The sequence below is a fragment of the Babylonia areolata genome, chromosome 13, assembly GCF_041734735.1.
Source record: "Babylonia areolata isolate BAREFJ2019XMU chromosome 13, ASM4173473v1, whole genome shotgun sequence".
NCBI lineage: Eukaryota > Metazoa > Mollusca > Gastropoda > Neogastropoda > Buccinidae > Babylonia > Babylonia areolata.
This window is the reverse complement of record NC_134888.1, coordinates 7395368-7418555: the sequence shown is the minus strand read 5'-3', so window position 1 is coordinate 7418555 and position 23188 is coordinate 7395368. Positions and strand designations below refer to the sequence as shown.

Here is a 23188-nt window from a genome sequence, read left to right as displayed (position 1 = left end):
AAATCTGTTCCGTTTCTGTTGATATAGGTGTGCTATGTTTTGACGTCTGCTCAGCAGCAAGTTTTGTGGGTGGTTCTTTTTGTTTTTATTAGTGTTCTTATGTTTTGTTGTTCATTGATGCTTGGTGCTTTGAACTGATACACGTGTGTTTGAGAAATGTTTTTATAAAGACTTAGTTTGGATCTGATTATTGTTAATGTTCAGCTTTTCTGTGCTTCTGGAATGATGCAGGCAGCAGTTTAATTGATGAAGTAAATCTTCCCGGTAACCCCCAAAATAGCATGAAGTCAAGTGTTGGCCTTGCTGCTCAACAGTATTATTCTTTTTTTTGTTTGTTTTGTGAAACTGGTTTTGATGATAATGGCAGTTTCTTGGCATTGGAAGATGTTTGTCCATGGTGGCCTGACTGGTCTTGAGATGACTGCAGAGATCAGTCTTCATTCAGGCAAGGTCTCCTTGCTCAGTGCTTCATGGTTATACTGTCTATTCCTTTGTTGTTACTGTTTCTGCTATGTCTTTGTTGTTACATCATTTCAGATTACTGTCTGTGCCATGACATCCTTTTGTTGTTACATGATTTCAGGTTACTGTCTGTGCAAAAATATCTCTTTGTTGTTTATTTCAGACTAGGGAAAAGCAGGGATATCACATTGTTTTTTGATGGCACTAACACAGAACAGTATTAAATAATGGTTTCCTTGCGCTTGTCCTTGTGAGTTTTTGTGTGTGGGGGGGGGGGGGGGGGGGGGGGGGGTCATGTGTGATACATTGATGACATGATCTTTCCTGACCTTAACATGATTCTTCTGTCACAAGACTCACTGAGAACAAGACTGAACGGAGGTGTAGGAGGTAAAATAGAGTGATCTGAGTGCATGTGATGGAATCCCACACTTACCAGAATTTTCTCCCCCTCCACTGGACCTTGAGTGGTTTGTCTGGCTCCATGCGTAGCAGGCATTTTTATGTATGTAAAGGAACCCCGTCAACTAAAGGGTTGTCCCTGGCAAAATCCTAACGAAAAGTCCACTGTGATCGGAAAGCAAGTACACATGCACAAAGAAAAAAGAACAAGAATGGGTGGCTGTGCAATACAGCGACATGCTCTCCCTGGGGTCAGTAGTCTCAATTTCACACAGAAAAATGTTTTATGACAAAGTAATACAAAACATGATATGAGACTATATGATACGTTAGAATAGTATACAATAATTGCAAAATACCAGGCCCAAAACGAGAGGCACCTGTCTTCTATCACCCTGTTACCACCAGCAAGTCATTTCTTTCCTGCAGTGTTTGACAGTTTGTGTGGGATTTAAATAAAAACATCAAGAACAATTCAATGTTCTGTTGCTGTTTTTCTTCTGTAACTGACTGAAAGAGCAGTTAACAATGTTAGGGGTGAGTGAAGGTGAGGTAGAGAGCCCATTACGATGATTAGGTGTGTGACAATCACACCCTTAACACTTCAAACTGATTGTGTGTGTGACAATCACACCCATAACAAATAACACCCTTAACACTTCAAACTGATGGTGTGTGTGACAATCACACCCTTAACACTTCAAACTGATTGTGTGTGTGCGCAGGTATGGAAACAAGAGTGTGCTTCAAGGTTAGTTCCTGTTAAGTCTGAGGTGCTGTTTGTCACTTAAGTACCCCAGAAAACGTTCATCGCACTCGTTCACCACTGTTCATAATAATTTACCTTAACATACCTATGCGTAACATTAAACTGTTGTTTACATGCACAGAGTTTAGCAAAAACTAGAAGAATACCGAGACAGGAATGAAGGCGCAAAACAAACCTGTAACTCTGTTCACTTTGTATAGCGCATCAACTGCAAGGTGCCATCCTTGGGTTAAAAAGACGAAACAAAAAAACCCCACCTGAATGTAATAAAAATGAGAAAACTAAAAAGACTACACCAAAGCCAAGTTTTATCTCAGTCAACATAAAAGGTTAACTGAGTATTGTTTAAAAAAAAACAAAAAAAGGATGGAACAATTAATCCAAAGAACTTAACCAAGAAACTCATTAACACAGACTTCTTTGTTCGTAGGCTACAACTCCCACGTTCACTCGTATGGAAATGAGTAGGCTTTTATGTGTATGACTGTTTTTACCCCGCCATGCAGGCAGCCATACTCTGTTTTTGGGGGTGTGCATGCTGGGTATGTTCTAGTTTCCATAACCCACCGAACGCTGACATGTATTACAGGATCTTTAACTTGCCTATTTGATCGTCTGCTTGCGTATACACACGAAGGGGGATCAGGCACAAAGAGGTCTGCACACAGGCTGATCTGGGAGATTGGAAAAATCTCCACCCATTACCCACCAGGTGCCGTTACCAAGATTTGAACCTGGGACCCTCAGATTGAAAGTCCAATGCTATAACCACTTGGCTATTGCGCCTGTCATAAACCTAGACAAACAACGGTTGAAGTGATATATGTAAATGATGATTACACCAATAAATTCATATACAATAAACAATGGAAATTTCAGGCATATATTTCCATGCTTAAAAAAAGGAAAAGGAGAGAAAATGGATGAACACATTGAGAGAAAATGGATGAACACGATGGAAAAAAAAAGGGGGGGAGGGGGGGGGGGGGACGAGAGAAAGGGAGGAGATCATGTTACTACAGTGGCATGGTGGAAGGGGGTGGGGGTAGAATCTTCAGCAAACATCCTATACATACAAACAAGAACAGCATCCACTTTGGATTGGGGGACAATTTTCTGTCAAGGAGTCCATTCCAGCAATTCTCATTAATAACCAATTCCAGTCCAGCTCAGTGCTTTTAAGCAAACAAAAGAGTGAGAAAAAGAACAACAAAACAAACAAAACAAAACAAAAAACGACCAATGAAAGAAATTGCTCGATCGAAAAGGAAACTATTTTTTTTATTTTTTTTTTTAAAGAAAAAAAAGCGTTCTCATTTTCTCCAGTTCTCCATGAGAAAGAGACACTTTCTTTCCTTAGGCAGTCAGGAGACAAAATCTTCTTTTTCTATTTTCTTTACAATCTTTAATTCATCTTATTTCGTTCTTGGTTATCAAGGACTCCTTCGGACCAGAAAGAGATTTTGCCTTACTTTGCAGCTGTGGACAGACACATAGATCGCAACGCATTTGAACATTTTTTGATGACGTATTCCGCACAGGAAATGCTCATGAGGTGGGACGTCTGCAACAACCCTGACAAATTTAGTCGGCAGGATTTAGTTTTCTAGTGTTCTTTTGTCCCCCACCAAGCCTTTCAAGATGGTGAGTAGTTTCTCGAGACAGAAATAAAACACGGATTAATTAATTTAAGTAGTTTGTGCGGTGCGTTATCAAAGAATATTTTGTGATGATATTTTTCGGTCTCAAGCATCCCGATTTGATGACAGTCTCGTGGCGTGTGTCCGACAGGTAGCATCGCCTGTCCGTCTGTCTGTGTGTCCGTCTGTTTGTTGGTCTCTTTCCCACCCCTTCAGTTCCTCTCACTCCTGTATGTGTCACTCACATTTACTGTGTATAAAACAGCGTCTCAACACGTTAATGTTTGATATTTGTTGGACGAAAAATAAATGGGAGGCGTACATGTGTGTATACATCAGTGTGTGCGTGGGTGTGTACGTGCCTTTTTGTGTTTGTGCATGCGCCACACCATAGATCACCCATCCTCAATCTGCAGCACCAGTACATGACTTGGTGAATGTCTGTTATCATTTGAATAGCCTCTATGCTGATTGGGGAATAATCTTAATTGATTGATCCAAAATTCAATGATTCATTCACCGATTCAGTCTTATTTGCCACTTCAAAGCATTCAGTTATTCACCTTATACACATCAGCATGGATGTGTCAAACTTTCATAGCAACAGCTGCCTTTGAAGAGTATTTGGATGGTATCTTAAGCTGCAAGGGAATGATATATAATTACATTTGTCAGTAACCCACACCCACAAGAGTAAAAAAAAAAAAAAAAAGGAAGAAATTGTGGAGTGATGGCCTAGTCAACAGTTAATCACACTCACAGGTCAGTGGTAATGTGCCCAACTAGGAAGCAAGTATCCTTGGTTTTAAGTCCCATATTTGGACTGGGATTTTTATAACCCCCCCCCCCACCCCCCACCCCCAATCCCCTCCACTAGATCTGGGTTCCAGTATTTAGGATGAGACAATAAATTCAGTACTGTGTGAAGCATGCATTTAGGGCACATAAAAGAACCCATGGCAACAAAAGGCTAGTGCCTCGCAAAATTCTTCTGAATAACCAGCTACTGTGGGCAAAGTGGTTAGCGTTGCGGACTGAAGGCTAGGAGGATGTGGGTTCGATTCCCAGCGGAGGTAGGACTTTTAGCCTGTGGCTAGCTTCTACCCAGAGTTGAGTGTGCTGCTAGCTTAAATGGGAAGACTGGAACCAGACTGTTGAGTATCATTCACTTCACGGATGCGTCTTTGGGTGTGTTGTTCAAATTTCCTGACTGACAACGCAAGTGTCTGTATCTCTCGGGCCTTGTTGATTCCAGGATATCATCATGACAGGAAACATAGACTACAGCCTTGTCATGTAGTCCTAAACCAAAATGGATCTCTGTAACCACATCATCATCATCATCATAATCATCAGTATCCTCAACCTTCATCATCAGTAAGAAAAAATGTACCAAATTCTGTAGCCTTTCTTGCCCTGCTCTTAATGTCTGATTTCTTTCTTTCTTTCTCAGTGCTTGGCTTACATCAGAGATTGACATAAGCTCACAGTTGTGCCAGCAGCAGACTGAGAGCTATTTTATCAGTGGTTTCTCCCCTGCAATGGGAATTCATTTTCAGTTTAGTCTTTGTGAAGGACTATGACTCTCAAACTAGGAGGCAAGATTTCATAAGCTCTTACTTAGTGCTGCAGCCTTGGGAGCTAGTTGGCCTGTAGGGGCTATTCCAGCACCAACTGTCCTAAAGCCCTCTTGGCGGAGAATGTGGGAATGAAACTTTGGTAAGACACCCTCCATGATAGTCAAATTCTAGCCAAGATGGCGGGTACAGCAGCTGCTTCATCTGCTGTTCTGATGGTTATTGTCGGACATGACTGACTATTATATATATTCATTTATTTATTTATTTGTTTTATCAGTTTATTCATTTTTGGTTTGGACATGACTGACTGTCATACGTAATTATTTATATTTATTTATGTTTACATCTATTTATTCTTTTTTTTCTTGGACATGACTGACTATCATATGTATTCATTTAAGTTTATTTATGTATCTATTTATTCTCTTGTCTTGGACATGACTATCATACATATTCATTGAAGTTTATTTATGTATATATATCTATTTATTCTTTTTTGTTTTGGACATGATTGATGAACATTCATAATATTTATTTCTGTTTATTTATGTATCGATTAATTCATTTTTGTCTTGGACACAACTGTCATATGACGATATGTATTTATGTATGTTTATTTATGTATCTATTTATTATTTTTTTGTCTTGGACACTACTGACTATCAATATCATACACATTTATTTATATGTATCAGTTTATTGTTTTTTGTTTTGGACATGACTGTCATACATATTTATTGATGTTGATTGATGTGATGTATTTATCGCTGTGGACCAGATGCAGTTCATGCTGCTGTTCAGCCGTCAGGGCAAGCTGCGGCTCCAGAAGTGGTACGTGGCCCACCCCGACAAGACCAAGAAGAAGATTGTCCGGGAGTTGGTCACCATGGTGCTGACCCGAAAACCCAAAATGTGCAGCTTTCTGGAGTGGAAGGAACTGAAGATTGTCTACAAAAGGTAAACTATAATCTTCTTCTTTTGATCATTTACTGAGTCTAATCGTCTTTTGGATAGTCCTTAAAAGGTAAAGCTCAGTGAACATGAAGTGCATCCTTAGTGTTTTCAAAGCATCAGGTTTCTATGTATTTTTATGTCGTCAGGAGTCTTGCTGCAAGCAGATCAGTCTGTTTCATTGTATATGTAGGTATACAGATGATATGTTGTCAAAAGATCAGGCTGTTTCATTGTGAATGTAGATGTACATGTGTTATGTTTTGAGTTTCATTGTGTATGTAAATCAACAGGTGTTATGTTATCATGCTGTTCTGTTCTGGACAGGTACGCCAGTCTGTATTTCTGCTGTGCCATTGAGCCAGAGGACAATGAGCTCCTGACTCTGGAAATCATCCACCGCTATGTGGAGCTGCTGGACAAGTACTTTGGAAGTGTAAGGCTTTCCGCTTTCTTTTTGTGGACTGAAAATGTTAGCTTTCATTGATTTCATTGAGAGCTGTGTTGGGCACTCATCATTCATTTTGTTTTCTATATCATTCATTCAGGCTTTAGTCATGTTTTCACACACAGACATACAGACAGACACATACACACACACATACACACACACACACACACACACACACACACACACACACACACACACACACACACACACACACACATGCATTCATGCACAAACACACACACTCACACATACACATATACGCATATGTGCATCCACGTATGTAACTTACATGAGGGTGGGTTTTACTTCAAAATTTTTGCCAGGGACAACTCTCCTGTTGCTGTTGGTACATTTGTGTGTGCTGTTGCATGCAACACATGGTTTTGGTTTATCGTCTCATCCAAATGATGAGGGTCATGAAGGGTCAGGGTTTAGGGTCAGTCATTAAGGGTCAGGGTTGAGCGTCATTAAAGGTCAGAGGTGAGAGTCATTAAGGGTCAGGAGTGAGGGTAATTGAGGATAAAGAGTGAGGGTCAGTAAGGGTCAGGGGTGAGGGTCATTGAGTGTCAGGGTTGAGGGTCAGGGGTGAGGCTCATTGAAGGTCAGGGGATGAGGGCCATTAAGGGTCAGGGGTATGTGTGTGAGTGTGTGTGTGTGTGTGTGACAGGTGTGTGAGCTGGACATCATCTTCAACTTTGAGAAGGCCTTCTTCATGCTGGATGAGTTCATGCTGGGGGGGGAGGTCCAGGAGACCAGCAAGAAGAACGTGCTGAAGGCCATCGCCGCTCAGGACCTTCTGCAGGAGGTCAGTGACGTTTTTGTCTCCCCTCTCTCCCCCCCCCCCCCCTGTCCTCCCTCCCTCCAGCAGTTGTTCTCCCTATCTTTCTCTCCCCCCCCCCCCCACCCCTTTCCTGCATCATTCTGCATTTGTTGTTGTTGTTGTTTTTATAATTATGTATCAGTCACCATCTGGTCCTCCACCACTTGTTGCTTGCAAGACGTTGACCTTGACACCAACCACCCAGTCCCTAACCTGCCACAGTTCCTTGATAAACGCTTGTGGTTTGTTCTGTTTGTGGTTTGTTCTGTTTGTGGTTTGTTTGTGTTTGTGGTTTGTTTGTGTTTGTGGTTTGTTTCTGTTTGCCAGCTGTCATCATCTGCCCTTGGCTTGCTATTTCACAGAGCTTGGTATAGGTTCTCTCTCCTTCCCTTGACTTGTTCAGCCCTGTGCCTGAGCATTGCTCTGCAGGCAAAGTTCGTTTGATGGAAACAGTTTTCACGTTCCCACACATGCTGAAACCATAAGGAAAGGGAGCTAACTTCTACAGTATTTCAGGATGAGTCAACATGATGTGTCCACACATAATTTGAAGGAAAAGCTGTAGATTTTCTGCCTTTTTTTTCAACATTGGAATGGCATGGAAGCCGACTGAGGCTGTGGGGTTGAAATGGGTTAGGTGAGTGTATGTGCGTGTAAAAACATTTGGTGAGGATTTCTGGAACAGATTGTGCTGGAAATTGTTATGTTTCATTTTATTGTTGTTTGTATGAAATGTTTTTTGTATATTCATGCGTATTGTTTCAGATGTTTTTGTATATTCATGCGTATTGTTTCAGATGTTTTTGTATATTCATGTGTATTGTTTCAGATGTTTTTGTATATTCATGTGTATTGGTTTTTGTATATTCATGTGTTTTGTTTCAGATGTTTTTGTATATTCATGTGTTTTGTTTCAGATGTTTTTGTATATTCATGTGTATTGTTTCAGATGTTTTTGTATATTCATGTGTATTGTTTCAGATGTTTTTGTATATTCATGTGTATTGTTTCAGATGTTTTTGTATATTCATGTGTATTGTTTGCTTGGAATGTTTGGAGTGTTTATAGGTTGTTGAGGTTTGTGTTTGTGTCTGGGTGTGTGTGCGTGTTTGTGTATGTAGTTTGTTGCAGATTTGCCCTAAAAAAACAAACGAACAAAAAAACAATAGGGTTTGGGAATTTTTCTTATTCTTTTGTCCCCCACCAAGCCTTTCAAGATGGTGAGTAGTTTCTCAAGACAGAAATGAAACATGGATTAATTAATTTAAGTAGTTTGTGCAGTGCGTTGTCAAAGAATATTTTGTGATGATATTTTTCGGTAGCGTGTTGCAGATTTGCCCCCCCAAAAAAAACAGCAACAAAAAAACAATAGGGTTTGGGAATTTTTCTTATTAGTTAATTCCTCTTGCTTTAGCTGGTGTTTTTTTGTGTGTTTTTTTTGTTTGTTAGCGAACTTTTTTTGCAGTCAAAACTAACGCATGATGACTATTCTTCCTTTTCAAGGACGAACTGATAGAACGGACTCTGTATGACTTTGGATTATCGTGATGATTGGTATGAACAAAACCCAGCCCCTGGGCACACTCACAGCCTGGCCTGCTGGGATGTATATATATATATATATATATTATGTACATATTTGTGCTGTTTCTTGTACAGTTCTTCTTTCTGCATCTGCTTTCTAGAGTTGCGACTTCGCTTTTTTTTTTTTCCTTGGCATCTGGATGTATGTTTGTTTTGTGCAAGTGTTGGTTGTGTTGTTCGTAAACAGAGATTGTGGACGGTATGTTAGGCGCTGACTGTTGGAAACATGATCTAACTGCTCTTTTCTGTGAGGTTTAATGGTGTGTGTTGTTTCCCTGTGTTACTGCCTCATCATCACACTCCCAGTGTTTGCTTGTCAGGAGTTCAGGATTGTCAGGTGTCTTTGTGTGTTTCTTCAGACCTGCATATCTTGTACATATATATGTTTTTTTTTTCTTTTACGTCTATTCTAGTTTGGCTTTTACACAAAGCTTTCTCTACTAAAGGAAGGTTTAGGAGTAGGTTTATGAATATGATTTTAGAGGGAGGAAGGACTTTGGGTGTTTTGTTAACAGCCACCCTGGGTGTTCAGCCCTTCCCATCTCTCACCCATCCACCCACTGTAACCCCACCCTGAATTAGCTGAAGTGGCCATTCACCTCAGACATGCCTACCCACCAACCTGATATCTCTGTTCTGCAAAACCAACAAAAATGTCACAGAAAAATGCAAAAATGCAAATAGATAAGATAAGAATAACTTTATTATCTCCAACTGGAGAAATTTGGTCAGGTGCATTATCACAACATAGACAAGTAAACAACATGGGGACCATAACTGTAAAAGTCAACAACAGCTTTTACGAATATTACGAAGATACAAATGTAAAAAATATCACATACACCGTTTCATACATACATACATCCACACACTGCAGGTAATAACTAGTATTCTTAATGTAAAAAAAAAAAAAGAAAAAAAGAAAGAATTAAGAAACATTATTTGAATATAATTATAAACATAGCCTACTATACTGCACATTGATTATAATAGACAGATAAGATAAGAATAAAGATAAATTGCGGAAAACCGCAACCAGATAATCAGCACACACCCGCATCCCCCCCCACCCCCACCCACCCCACACACGCGGATTACTAGGTAGCTGTAATGTAAAAAAAAAAGAAAGACAGAAAAAGAGTGTGTGGTTGGTTTGTTCTTCAGATGATCGCAGTGGCAGCTTAGATGTGCTTTCTCCAGCACTCTGTCAGAAGCGGAAATTTAGAAAGCGTGCGAAATGAAACTGCAAACCATCATGGTGACAAAGAAAAAGAGTATGAATGAGAACTACACTGAAAAGACTTTAATCAGGGACAGAAAGGGTGCGTGAGGAACACCACCAAAGGCACAATCAGTAGGAGTGCTGTCTACATCTGTGTGACAAGCTCAGAGCTTAGAAATATTTCGGGGTTCTATTTGTATGCTGTTCTGTGACCGCCAGCAGATGTTGGGTGATGTTACTGGTAATTTCGTTTTGTTGGCTGTAGTGCTGACAGGTTGTGGGGTAGGCATGTCTGTCACCATAAATTAGTTGGAAGTATCCAATAATCCAGGATCTGGTTTATCCAGTCTGATTCAGCATCTGGTTTATCGAGTCTAATCCAGGTTCTGGTTTATCCATTCTAATCCAGGATGTAGTTTATCAGATCCAATCCAGGGTCTGGTTTATTCATTCTAATCCAGGATCTGGTTTGCACTTCACTTGTGGCTGTGGTGAAACTTGTCAGAATTGTAACGTTAAAAGTCCAGCATACTGCAGTCTGTAGGAAATGGCTAAGCCTGGCAGACCGAGCATGTTATTCTGTTAGATAAAGAAAAATACAGAAAAAAGTGTCAGGTTGCATAATAATGATAATGTTGATGATGATAATAATAATAATAATAATAGTAATAAAGTGAATCAAATATAAAGTTGGTGTCAGGATCATCTGTCCTGAAAAAATGTTTAAATAATAATAATAATGATAATAATAGTAATAAAGTGAATAAAATATATCAAGTTGGTGTCAGGATCATCTGTCCTAAAAAATGTTTGTCATCTTTATTTTCTTTTTTTTCCTGATTGACAGTTATGCATTTTTACTTCTTGACAACCTTTATTCAGTTGGAAGATCTGCATTTTTTTCTTCTTCTTCATCTTCTTTTTTGATAATGAATATTCAGTTTGCAAGACTTAAAATTAAGTTTAATTACACATACTTAACCGTGACCCACTAGTTTAGACTCCGGCAGGGGTCTGACATTCCTGTCCTGTGCGAACTACTACCCGCCTATGCGGAGAAAACGAAAGTAGCTACGGCTGATAACCTCCCGAAGTAGGTTACCTCCCCTTTGCATCCCTGACTAGCACCCTTGTAATCAGACCCCTGCCAGAGTCAGCACCAGTGGGTCATGGTAAGTATGTTACTTAAACGTAAATTTTCGGAAGAAAATTTCCTTTTCAGTTTTTGATGTCCAGTGCAAGACAAGCCTGAGAATTGTGGGTCACTGGTAATGTTTTCGATGAACATGTTTTTTGCCTGACAAGGAATGAAGAGTTGTGGGGGGCTCAGTGTGTGGCTCCTGGTCCTACACCACCTTGTATGCCAAGTTGATGTAGTTTTTTTTTTTTTTTTTTTTTTTTTTTTTTTTTTAGTGGTCGTAGGGCTGCCATTTGATTCAAAGTAATTTCTTGACATGAGGTATATTTTCTGATCTGCAGCTGTTTTTTTTTTTTTTATTGGTTTTGTACTTTTGTATATCAGTTAGAAATATGTATTTATGTATTGTTCTTGTTGTTCTCATTCTTCTTCTTCTACTTATTATCTATCTTTCACACACACACACACACACACACACACACACACAGACGCACACACACACACACACACACCGTCTCTCATCGTCTCTCTCTCGAACTCTTTTTTTCTTCTACAATTGTTTCAATGACATTATTTTTATTGCTGTTTTTGTAACACATGCATGCTCACCCTAATTCAAATTTTATTGCGTGATCATTATCTTGACATATGTCAAATTTCATGTCCTGTGCTCTCTCTCTCTCTCTCTCTCTCTCTCTCTCTCTCTCTCTCTCTCTCTCTCTCTCTCTCTCTCTCTCTCTCACACACACACACACACACACACACACACTCTCTCTCTCTCTCTCTCTCTCTTTCACACACACACACACTCTCTCTTTTACACACACACACAGACTCTTTCACACACATTTACACACTCTCTCTTTCTCTCGCTCTTTCTCTCTCTCTCTCTCTCACACACACACACACACACACACACACAGAAACACACTCGCACATTCTCTCTCTCTCTCGCTCGCTCTCTCTCTCTCTCCTTGTGTTGAGAAAAGCAAAGCATATGGTTGATACCCTGTATGGCTGACACCTAGTGTCTCTGTGTGTGTTGTGTCTGGACAGGAGGAGACACCTCAAGGTTTCTTCGAGGATCATGGCTTAGGCTAAAAGAGAAGGGAAGACAACTGGGCGATACACCCCCTCCTCCCCCTCCCCCTCCCCTCTCTGGTGTGCATGCCAGAACTGAACCCCAGCCCCCTCCCCCACCCCTCCCCACCACTCAGCTGGGCTTCTGTCAGTTTTTTAAATTTTTTTTTATTATTATCTTACTTGGTGGGAAAAGATGTGCAGTCGTTTTTTTTTTTTTTGTTTTTTTTTTCTCCCCCCCCCCCCCCCCTCCCCTCCCGTTTCATTCTTTGAACCAGAATTTGATTTATTTTAATTTTTTTTCAGTCGTTGGTTTTTGTTCTGTTTCTGTGGTTCAAAAGGAAAGCAGTTCACAGTTTGTTTCTGTCTCTATTCTTTTTTTTTTTTTTAAGTTGAGAAAGAAACGTACCCTAAGTCAAAATGATATTGATCAGAATGTAATATGATTATGCTTTGATTCCATTCTGTGCTTGTTTGTTTTTGGTGTTTTTTTTCCTCTTCTGTTTCTTCTGTTCTTTTGAGCTGTTTGTCGTCTTGAACGTTTCTACGTCCAAAGCATGTGGAAATGTATAAATTGCTCTAAGTCGTGCTTTTTTTGTTATTGTTGTTTTCTGTTGTAGTAACTTTGTTTTGAAATGTGTTCCTTAAAACCCTCCATTGTTAAAAAGAAAAAAAGTCTTTGACATGACGAGACCGATAACTTTTTGTCTTGAGATTTATTTATTTATCTTAAAAAAAGAAAGAAAAAAAGTCTGTGTATGAAGCAGAAATCTCATGACACTTTCTTGGACATATTTATGATACGTTCATGGACATTTTTAAGTCGTGATACATTCCTCTTACTTTATGATACATTCCTGGACATACTTTATTTATCAGCCTGTGTGATGGTTGAATAGGGTAGAGTTTTTCTCCTTCTGTTTTTGTTTTGTTTTTTTTAATCTCACTTTTGTTTTCCTCTCAGGAGAAATGCATTTAAATTTTAATGTATGAAAGGTAACTGACACCTGTTGTAGGAGTAGCCATGACATGGTTTGAGCAATGGAGTTACTGTTGATGGATCAATTTTGTGGTGACAGTATTATTTTAGAGAAATTGTTTCAAGTGTTCGGGCCTCGAGTTGACATCAGTAAACATGACAGCCCTTCCATGACTTTGTTTTTTAATTTCATGTATTTGTTATTTTAGTATGTATTTTGTTTTTCTATCATCTTATTTTACTTCATAAGTTCACACATTTATTTATTTTAGTATGTATGATCATCATCACCATGATGTGACTTTGTTGAGGGAAAATGGGATGCTTTGAGATTGACTGACAGAGTGACTGGAATGGTTGAAGGTAGTTTTGGTTTCTCTTTCTTCTTGTAGTTTCTTTCTGTTCTTTTCTCTCTTTTATTTCTTTGTTTGCTTTTTCTTTCTTTTTTTTTTTCTTTTTTTTCTTTTTTTTATTCTCTCTTCTCTCTGTCTTTTCCCTTCTTTGCCTTTTTTCTGTCTCTCTTCTTTCCTTCGTTTTTGCTTATTTATCATCATTGTTGTCTTTTTTATTTAAAAAAAAATGTTTTTTTACTTATTTATTTATTTTTTTAAAATTATTATTATCTATTTATTTATTAAGTTAAAAAAAAAAAATTATTTATTTATTTTATTTTATTTTATTTTATTTTATTTTGTACACTTATAGTTGACTTCATCAAGCTTTTGCGCCTTATACATATTATTATTAGTAGTAGTTCTTTTATACGTATTTATCTTTTCTTTTTTTTTCATTTTTTTTTTTCAAGGCCTGACTAAGCGCGTTGGGTTACGCTGCTGGTCAGGCATCTGCTTGGCAGATGTGGTGTAGCGTATATGGATTTGTCCGAACGCAGTGATGCCTCCTTGAGCTAGTGAAACTGAAACTCCTTCGTTTTTCTTGTTTTCTTCTTTGTTCTTTATTTTTCTTTGTTTTATAGTTCTTTGCTTTCTTCTTCTATTTTTTCTCTTTCTTTTAGTGTTCCTTTTTTTCTTTCATTTTTGGTATTTTGTACTTCCATCTGTGTAAGGATATTTAACGTTTCTTGTTGTTTGGTTGTTTTTTTTATATATTGTTTTGTTCCTTTTCCTGGTCCTTGGCGTACACCATGATTAGCTGGATGAAGCACCTTTCTGTGCTTTTTATGTGTGTGTATGTTTTTAGGTTTTGTTAATTTCTTGTGTTCATTATTTCTCTGGAAGAAAAAGGATGTCTGCAGGTGCAGTTGAACAAACGAAAAAAAAACCTGAATAAAGGTTCGAACGTTGGTTGGTGATGATGAGATAAGGTCACTTCACATCAAATTGTGACAGAGGAAAGAGTTAATTTGATTGGTAATGAAAACTGGTTGTTAAAGAGTGAAGGATTAACGTTAGTGATTGAGGAGTTGTGTTGAATACTCACTGATTTGTGCTGACCCAGTAGAGATTATTGAAATCATTTAAACAGACGTTGCTGTGGGGTCGTGGAGAGGTCCCAGATGAGTGTGATTTGACACTAAAGAACGTTTTCAGTCTGTAGGGCGTGTTGGAACTGGGGTCCTTGATTCTCTTTCATGCTTCTGTAAAAGTGTTTCTCTTTGATATCCTTTTTTTTTCTTTTTGTTTTTAATTGACACAGTTTGGTTTGTAGCAATGAATATTATGGCATAGTGGTGTAAGTCACTGTTCTGTTTATTTATGTGTGTGTGTGTGTGTGTGTGTGTGTGTAAGATAAAACCAACAACAGCAGACCTACCCAAAGGAGAGAATCAAAGAGACACCAACATCAATAATAGCCAGCCAGAGTCATTAGGAGGAGAAGGACACATTGTTATGCTCAGCTCAGTGTGTTTAGAACAAACTAGGCTGTTTGTAATATTGGCTTTTAAGCTGATGCAGTATTAAATGTGCAGTTCATTTTTTTTGTTTTGTTTTTATGTTATTTATAAAGTTGATAATGTTTAATAATGATAGTGGTAATGATAACAATAATAATGATAATGAATTTTTTTTTCTCACTCACACATACTGACAAAGTCAAATTTACTGAGCAGTGTGCAGTACAGATTTCAGAATTTGTATAAAATAGCGCATCACTTTTTCTGTTTAATCAAAATAAGGCAGACTTTGTGGTAAATGTTCTTTTGTGTTATTGTCACTTCTTGACTCCATTTTCTTCCTTCTGTCAGTAACAGTGCTATATATAGCAGCACAGTTTATAAACCATTGTAAAATATGCATGCAAAATGTAAGAAAAAAAAAGTGTTAATTTTGTCCCACACAAGTAAACCAGCATGGATATTTTATTTGATAATAAAAGATTATATTTACTACCATTTTTTTTTTTTTTTTTCAAACTGACTTTTGGGAAAGTATAACTGCAGCGCTGTACTTGTGTATAATGAAGATATTTCACAATATATTTCATTGCATTGTTTGTTCAGTGTTGAAGCTGTCCAGTGCTGGTCATAGGCTTTGTTTTGTTTGACTGGGATGGCACAGTATGCCACTGACATTGTGCGTGTGTGGTTCATGTGCATAATAAAAAGAAAAATAAGGAAATGAGAACTTCTTGATTATTCATTTTCTTTACTTTCTTTCTGTTTCTCTCTCTCTCTGTGTCTCTTTTGGGGGGAGGGGGGTATGCGTTCTGTTTCTGATAAAGCTTAAAAAAACAAAACAAACCCCAAACCCCAACTAAACAAAAACTAAGCCAGGCAGTAAGGAGAAGTGACATGAAGTGACTCAGCAGCAGTGCAGGGTCTCCTCTGGTGTGTGGCCTCCTGGCAACATGATATTAGTTCATGTGGACTGCTGAGACTGACAAATGAACCTGGGTGTGGCTTTGTGTGTACAGGGGACTCAGAGTGAGTGGCATGGGAGTGATGCCACAGAAAACGTTGCAGATGATGAGGCAGTGAACACAAACCAAACCAGAAAGCTCTGTGCAGCCTGTCTGTTGCCATGCATGTCTTGCCAGCCCCTCTCACACTTTTCCCTCATGTGCATGTGACCTTCGTTCACACATTCCATGCTGAAGAGAACACGCATGTTGCTACTAACATTCAGTGACCTAACTTCTGATGCCAGCATTTGCACATGCATGTTTGGACATACTGGTATACTGCATGAGAGTGTTTACAAACTGTCCGTTTTAATTACAGATTTCAGTTGCAGTTTGAAAGGGGTGTCAAAGCTTTCAGACTCAGCTGTATACTATGGACTTCAAACACGCACCTTCTGTGCTTAGTGGTGCACAGGAGCTTGCAGACCTGCCACATGTATGTTGTTGATAATGAATGGGAAATGTCGGGGATTGTTTGAAACAAAAAGGTGAGTGAGTTATTGGGTGTGGTCACCTGTGGTTCTCAGCTTCCACAAGGGGTCATGCAGCTTCTGGTTTTTCTCACCTGTCTGAAAGTCTGCACACTTTCTGCTGCAGATATACATATTTTACACACTGGAACCCAGATTACAAATTACAAAGTTCATGTTCCAACCATTAGATCATAAAATGATGATACAAATTATAACTTAAAAATATAAGCTCCAGCCAGAAGTTCATTAAGTGATGATACAAATTATAACTTTAAAATATAAGCTCCAACCAGAACATTAAATGATAATACAAATAATATTCCAACCATAAGACCATAAAATGATAATACAAATTGTATGCTGTTAACCACAATATTATAAAATGGTAATACAAATTGAATGCTGTTAACCATAATATCATGAAATGGTAATACAGATTATAATGCTCTCATCACAGCACCATGAAATGATAATACATTTAATATTCTCTAACCCTCAGATCGTGAAATGATAATACAAATTATATGCTGTACCAGTAACCACAAGATCATAAAACAATACGAATTGTATGCTCTAACCGCAATAAGATAAAATGATAAAAACATATTTTATGGATTCTAACCACTGTCTCCCATTTGCCGACTGCAGAACAAAGGACACAATTATCCATGCAGTGGAGAAAATAATAAACAACCTGACAGGCATGGGATGAAGAACACACACACACACACACACACACACACACACTCATGCATACACACACGCAGATGACACAATTATCCTTGCTATGTTATCCAGACTGAAAAAAAAACAAACCCAAACAACAAAAAGTATATAGATCCTAGAAAGAGTCTCTTAAAAAAAAATCAGTTGAATAACCAGTATCTCCAGAATAAATGACACTAAGCAGGCTTCAGTTGAGCTCAGCAATGACTCGGCAGCAACGATCAGCAGCAGTTCAGGGTCTCCACTGGTGTGTGGCCTTACAGAAACCTAACATCGATAGCTCCCTGTGGACTGCTGGCACTCAGACTCTGGGAAAACAAGGCAGGGTGAAGCTGTGTGGAGTGGGATTGGAGATGAGCCACATGGGGGTATCCAGGGTACCACCGAAACGACCTGGAAGACAAAGTCAGCACAGAAGGAAGAAGAAAAGAACACGGCTGTGGACTCTGTGAAAGACATCCACACACCTTCACAAATACTGATACAGATACTGTATTCACAGCATTAACGAGAGAACAGCACAAATTTCATGCAGACAAATATGCTGCAACAAAACGTTATAGTACATGATAGAATACGGAGCTTTCACCTGTGAGAGACGTCCACCCACCCTCACACACAGATAGTCTATTCACAGTATTGTGTTACTTTGTTGTCACAACAGATTTCTCTGTGTGAAATTCTGGGCAGCACTACACTGCACTGTGGTGCCACACTTATTTTTTTCTTTAAAAAAAAAAGAAAAAAAAAAGTATCTATCTGGAAGTTTATTTGTTTTACATCAAAGCGGATTCTCCTACAGAATTTGACCAGGGACAGCCCTCTTGTTGCCCTTTGTTTCATTTATGTGCATGCTGCACATGGGACCTCAGTTTTTTAAAATTCTTCTGAAAGACTAGCTTTCAGACCAGTACTCAAAGTCTTGAGGAAGGTGTTGGAGTGAAAGTCCCAGTCTGATGCAGGACTTGGAACTCACGGACACTGGCTTCGTGATCAGGTGCCATATCACCAGGCCAACACTCCTTACTAAACATGGCCACAAGGGGGGGCAAGCTGCATGGGCAACAGCCTGTCTTGCATATTACATTGCCCATGCTAATATCCGTCCATCCATCCACATGGCCACCGACTGTTTCAGTTTCAGTTTCTCAAGGAGGCGCTACTGTGTTCTGACAAATCTGTATTCACCACGCCACATCTGCTAGGCAGATGCCTGACAGCAGCATAACCCAACGCTGTTTGTCAGGCCTTGAGTGCATGCATATGTAGTTTGTGTGCCTATCAGAGTGGATTTCTTCTGCAGAATTTTGCCAGAGGACAACACCCTCGTCGCCACGGGTTCTTTTTCAGTGCGCCAACTGTGGCGCTGCACATGGGACCTGGGTTTATTATCTCATCTGAACGACTAGATGCTCAGTTTGATTTCCCCGTCCAACTTTAGAGACCGGGCAAGAGGGGGAATCAAACCCAGGCCCTCGCAGACTGTATTGGCAGAGGAGTGTTTGACCACTCTGCCACCTTCCTCTCTATATGCATAACAACACACACACACACACACACACGCCCATACATACATCTTGCTATGACTGGGGACAACAGCATTGTAAGACCGGCTCAAGTTGCCTTGCGCACCTGCCTCACCAGGTATGGCTGTGTACATCGCGAGGTGGGGCAGCGGGGAATTGGGGTCAACGGTGTGGAGGTAATGCCACAGAAATGAAACGGTGCTGATGATGGGGGACACACACACACACACACACACACACACACACACACACACACACACATACACACACACACATACACACACACACACACACATACACACACACACACACACACACACACACACACACACACACACACACACACACACACACACACACACACACCAAACAGCAGCAACAACAACCAAAAACAAAGAAGAAAGGAAAGTTGAAGTAAGCTGTAATCTCCAGCACACACACTAAGCTGTCATCTCCAGCACACACACTGAGCTGTCATCTCCAGCACACACACTAAGCTGTCACACACACTGAGCTGTCATCTCCAGCACACACACTAAGCTGTCACACACACTGAGCTGTCATCTCCAGCAAACACACTAAGCTGTAATCTCCAGCACACATACTAAGCTGTAATCTCCAGCACACACATTATGCTGTAAGCTCTAGCAGACACATTAAGCTGTAATCTCCAGCACACACACTAAGCTGTAATCTCCAGCACACACATTAAGCTGTAATCTCCAGCACACACACTAAGCTGTCATCTCCAGCACACACACTAAGCTGTCATTACACACACTAAGCTGTAATCTCCAGCACATACATTAAGCTGTAATCTGTAGCACACACACTAAGCTGTAATCTCCAGTACACACACTAAGCTGTAATCTCCAGCACACACACTGTCATCTCCAGCACACACACTAAGCTGTCATCTCCAGCACACACATTAAGCTGTCATCTCCACCACACAAAGTTGTCATCTCCAGCACACACACTAAGCTGTAATCTCCAGCACACACATTAAGCTGTCATCTCCAGCACACACATTAAGCTGTAATCTCCAGCACACACACTAAGCTGTCATCTCCAGCACACACACTAAGCTGTCATCTCCAGCCCACACACTAAGCTGTAATCTCCAGCACACACACTAAGCTGTCATCTCCAGCACACACACTAAGCTGTCATCTCCAGCACACACACTAAGCTGTCATCTCCAGCACACACATTAAGCTGTCATCTCCAGCACACACACTAAGCTGTCATCTCCAGCACACACACTAAGCTGTCATCTACACACTAAGCTGTCATCTCCAGCACACACACACTGAGCTGTCATCTCCAGCACACACACTAAGCTGTCATCTCCAGCACACACATTAAGCTGTCATCTCCACCACATTAAGCTGTCATCTCCAGCACACACATTAAGCTGTCATCTCCAGCACACACATTAAGCTGTCATCACCAGCACACACACTAAGCTGTCATCTCCAGCTGTAATCTCCAGCACACACATTAAGCTGTAATCTCCAGCACACACACTAAGCTGTCATCTCCAGCACACACACAAACTACACCTGAAATAGCAGACTGACCAAGGGCTTGCCGTGATGAGACCTGAAGCATGCATGACTGGAAAGAAACTGCATTCATTGCGGTCAGTCTCATAGTTTGTTCTTCATCTAACAGTGTCACAATGTGAAGCCTTGAAATCAGGTATGTGACCATTGTGCAACAGTTTTTTGTTGTTGTTGAGCAGAGGTGTGATTCATATTGTGTGACACTGCTGTACATTAGACATCTGTCAATAGACGCAAATGTTTTCAGATGTTTTATTTTAAATGTGTGTTTGACATGCTCTTGATGGGAAGAATGCTGTGACCCAGTACACACACACACACACACACACACACATAGCACAGATAGCACACACACACACACACATACACAGAGGACAAAAAAAAGCATTGGAGATAATCAGTATAATTTCCTTCCTGGATTGAAGTATGATTGTTTTAGATACAGTATCATTTTTCTGTGTAACAAGTTCATCTGCATTTAGTATCTTTGTATTGAAAATTTTCTGTTATGAGAGAATAACGTTATATTTTGTAACTCCAGTATAATTATACAAATGTAACCACATTAAATCTTGATTATTTATTTATTGTTTTTCTTCTCTCCACACTCAGGATTCTGATGAACCCAAGAGCATTCTGGAAGAAATGGGTTTGGCTGTGGGCAACTACCTGTCGTCGCCGTCCTAAAACTGACCCTCCAGCCATACCACACACACACACACACACACACACACACACACATCCACACACACATACACAAACACACACATCATACACACACACACACACATCATACACACACACACATCATACACACACATCCACACACACATACACAAACACACACATCATACACACACACATCATACACACACACACACACACACATCATACACACACACACACACATCCACCCACACACATCCACACACACATCCACACACACACACACATCCACCCACACACACACACATCCACCCACACACACACACATACACACACACACATACACACACACACACACAATCCACCCACACACACACAATCCACACACACATACACACACACACACACATCCACATACACACACATCCACCCACACACATACACACACACACATCCACCCACATGTACATATAGACACATATTTCTGTGAATCAGTTTCAGCCATTGGAGACACAGACACACACTCACCCACACATTTCTATTAATCAGTGTCTTCATGTCTTTTTGCTTGTATCTATATTCTCCTGTGTTACGTTAACCATGTTGTGCAAATGTTCTAGAATACGGATAACCACTGGACCAAAGCTGTCTTAAAAATCAAGAGGGCAACAGAAAAATTATTTTCTGACAGGCTTTTGTTGATGTTATTTTGCATGTTTCACAAATGTGGTTGTGTGCTTAAGATTATCCACAGACTTACTGTTACATATGAAACTGCTGTTCCTTTTTTTTTTTTAAAGATAAAAATAAAAAGAAGAAGAAAAAAACAACAACAAAAAAACAAACAAACAAAAACACAAACAAACACATACTTATACAGTTCTGTCACAGAAATACCTTTCCTGTTTTTGAATTATCCACAGGGTTATTTGAACAGTTCTGTTATTTAAAGCTCCTTTCCTATTTTGATATGTCCCATATTCAAATGATTTTGCTACCAAGACCACCTTTCCTGTTTTAAAATACCCAGAGTTATTTAAACAGTTCCTTTGTTTAAACCACCTTTCCTGTTCCAAGATCACTCAGCGAGTTATTGGAAGGTTTCTGATGTTTAGATCGCCTTTCCTGTATTAAAATTACCCGGGGAAGTATTGAGAGTTCAGAAATTCAAACCACATTTTCTGTTTACATTGCTTTATATTTGTGGTGTTGATGTAATTGTTTCTGTTTTAGTAAGCAGACAAACTAGAACCTTTTTTTTTTTTTTTCTAACAAGGGATAAAGTCATTCTGTGTTCAGGATCTCAAGCAATCGTATCTTCATATGTTTAAGAAATGACTCTTAAAAATAATTTCTATATTTCTGGAAAACATTTCCATGTGACCTTCTCAAGTTTGTTGAATTTATTTTGTTTTGCCTCAAGTGCCTGTTATATACCACAGTGCTGTAAAACGGACAGGGATTTAGTGTTTTACATTTGCCATTTTGCAAAAAAGTTTTTTTTTCCCATTCTAATGTTAACATTGTGTTCAGTGATGTGTAGTGTGTGTGTGTGTGTGTGTGCGTGTGTGTGCATGCATGCTAAATTAGAGTTGTTCTGGAAGTATTGTTATCATTCTTGCTGTTATTGTTACAGTGTGTTTTTTTGAATGAGGATGAAACTTTCCACTTCTACAGTTTCGTTTTGTATATCACAGTATATTTTTCTTCTGTTATTGTGATTTTTTTTTTTTCATGAATGAGGACATATCTTTCGACAGCACTCAGTGTTAGTAAGGGTACGTCTGTAAATGTGTGTATTCTGCTTCTTTATATATATATATATATATATAGACAATGAAATTTGGTATGTCACTGAGATTCTGATCGTAAGAAATCAAACTATTTTCATATTTTTATACACTAGTCAGTTTAAGGTGGATTTCTACTAGGTTTCAGATTTTCTCAATGCTTGTTTTGTTTACAAGAATCGTTCTTGCATGCAATAATTTCAATGTTTGTTGACGAGTTTTGGCAAGCAGTAATTTCTTTCAGGTGTTTTTCTTGATGCAAGTTGTTTATTATTATCATTATAGTAATCCTGACTTTTAAGTATTACTGTTGTGCCTTGATGCTGAATAAACTTTGTCACTTGTATTTGTATTTCTTTTTATCACAACAGATTTCTGTGTGTGAAATTTGGGCTGCTCTCCCCAGGGAGAGCACGTCGCTATACTACAGTGCCACCCATTTTTTCCTGCGTGCAGTTTTATGTATTTTTCCTGTCGAAGTGGATTTTTCTGCAGAATT

At 39.3% G+C, this 23188-nt stretch overlaps 1 protein-coding gene across 3 annotated transcripts; it reads left to right on the top strand.

Moving 5' to 3' along the window:
- The first annotated feature begins 3172 nt into the window (after positions 1–3172).
- On the top strand, positions 3173–21690 carry LOC143289020 (AP-1 complex subunit sigma-2-like). Of its 3 annotated transcripts, XM_076597792.1 has the most exons (6): positions 3173–3277; positions 5632–5810; positions 6132–6240; positions 6923–7060; positions 8579–8629; positions 20846–21690. In XM_076597792.1, exons 1-5 carry the CDS (start codon positions 3275–3277, stop codon positions 8621–8623), a joined length of 474 nt encoding a protein of 157 aa, XP_076453907.1. In that variant the 5' UTR covers positions 3173–3274; the 3' UTR covers positions 8624–8629; positions 20846–21690. The 3 variants fall into 3 exon arrangements, with proteins under 3 accessions (XP_076453907.1, XP_076453905.1, XP_076453906.1); XM_076597790.1 differs by lacking the exon at positions 8579–8629; XM_076597791.1 differs by lacking the exons at positions 8579–8629; positions 20846–21690 and adding an exon at positions 12076–12314.
- The last annotated feature ends 1498 nt before the right edge of the window (positions 21691–23188 follow it).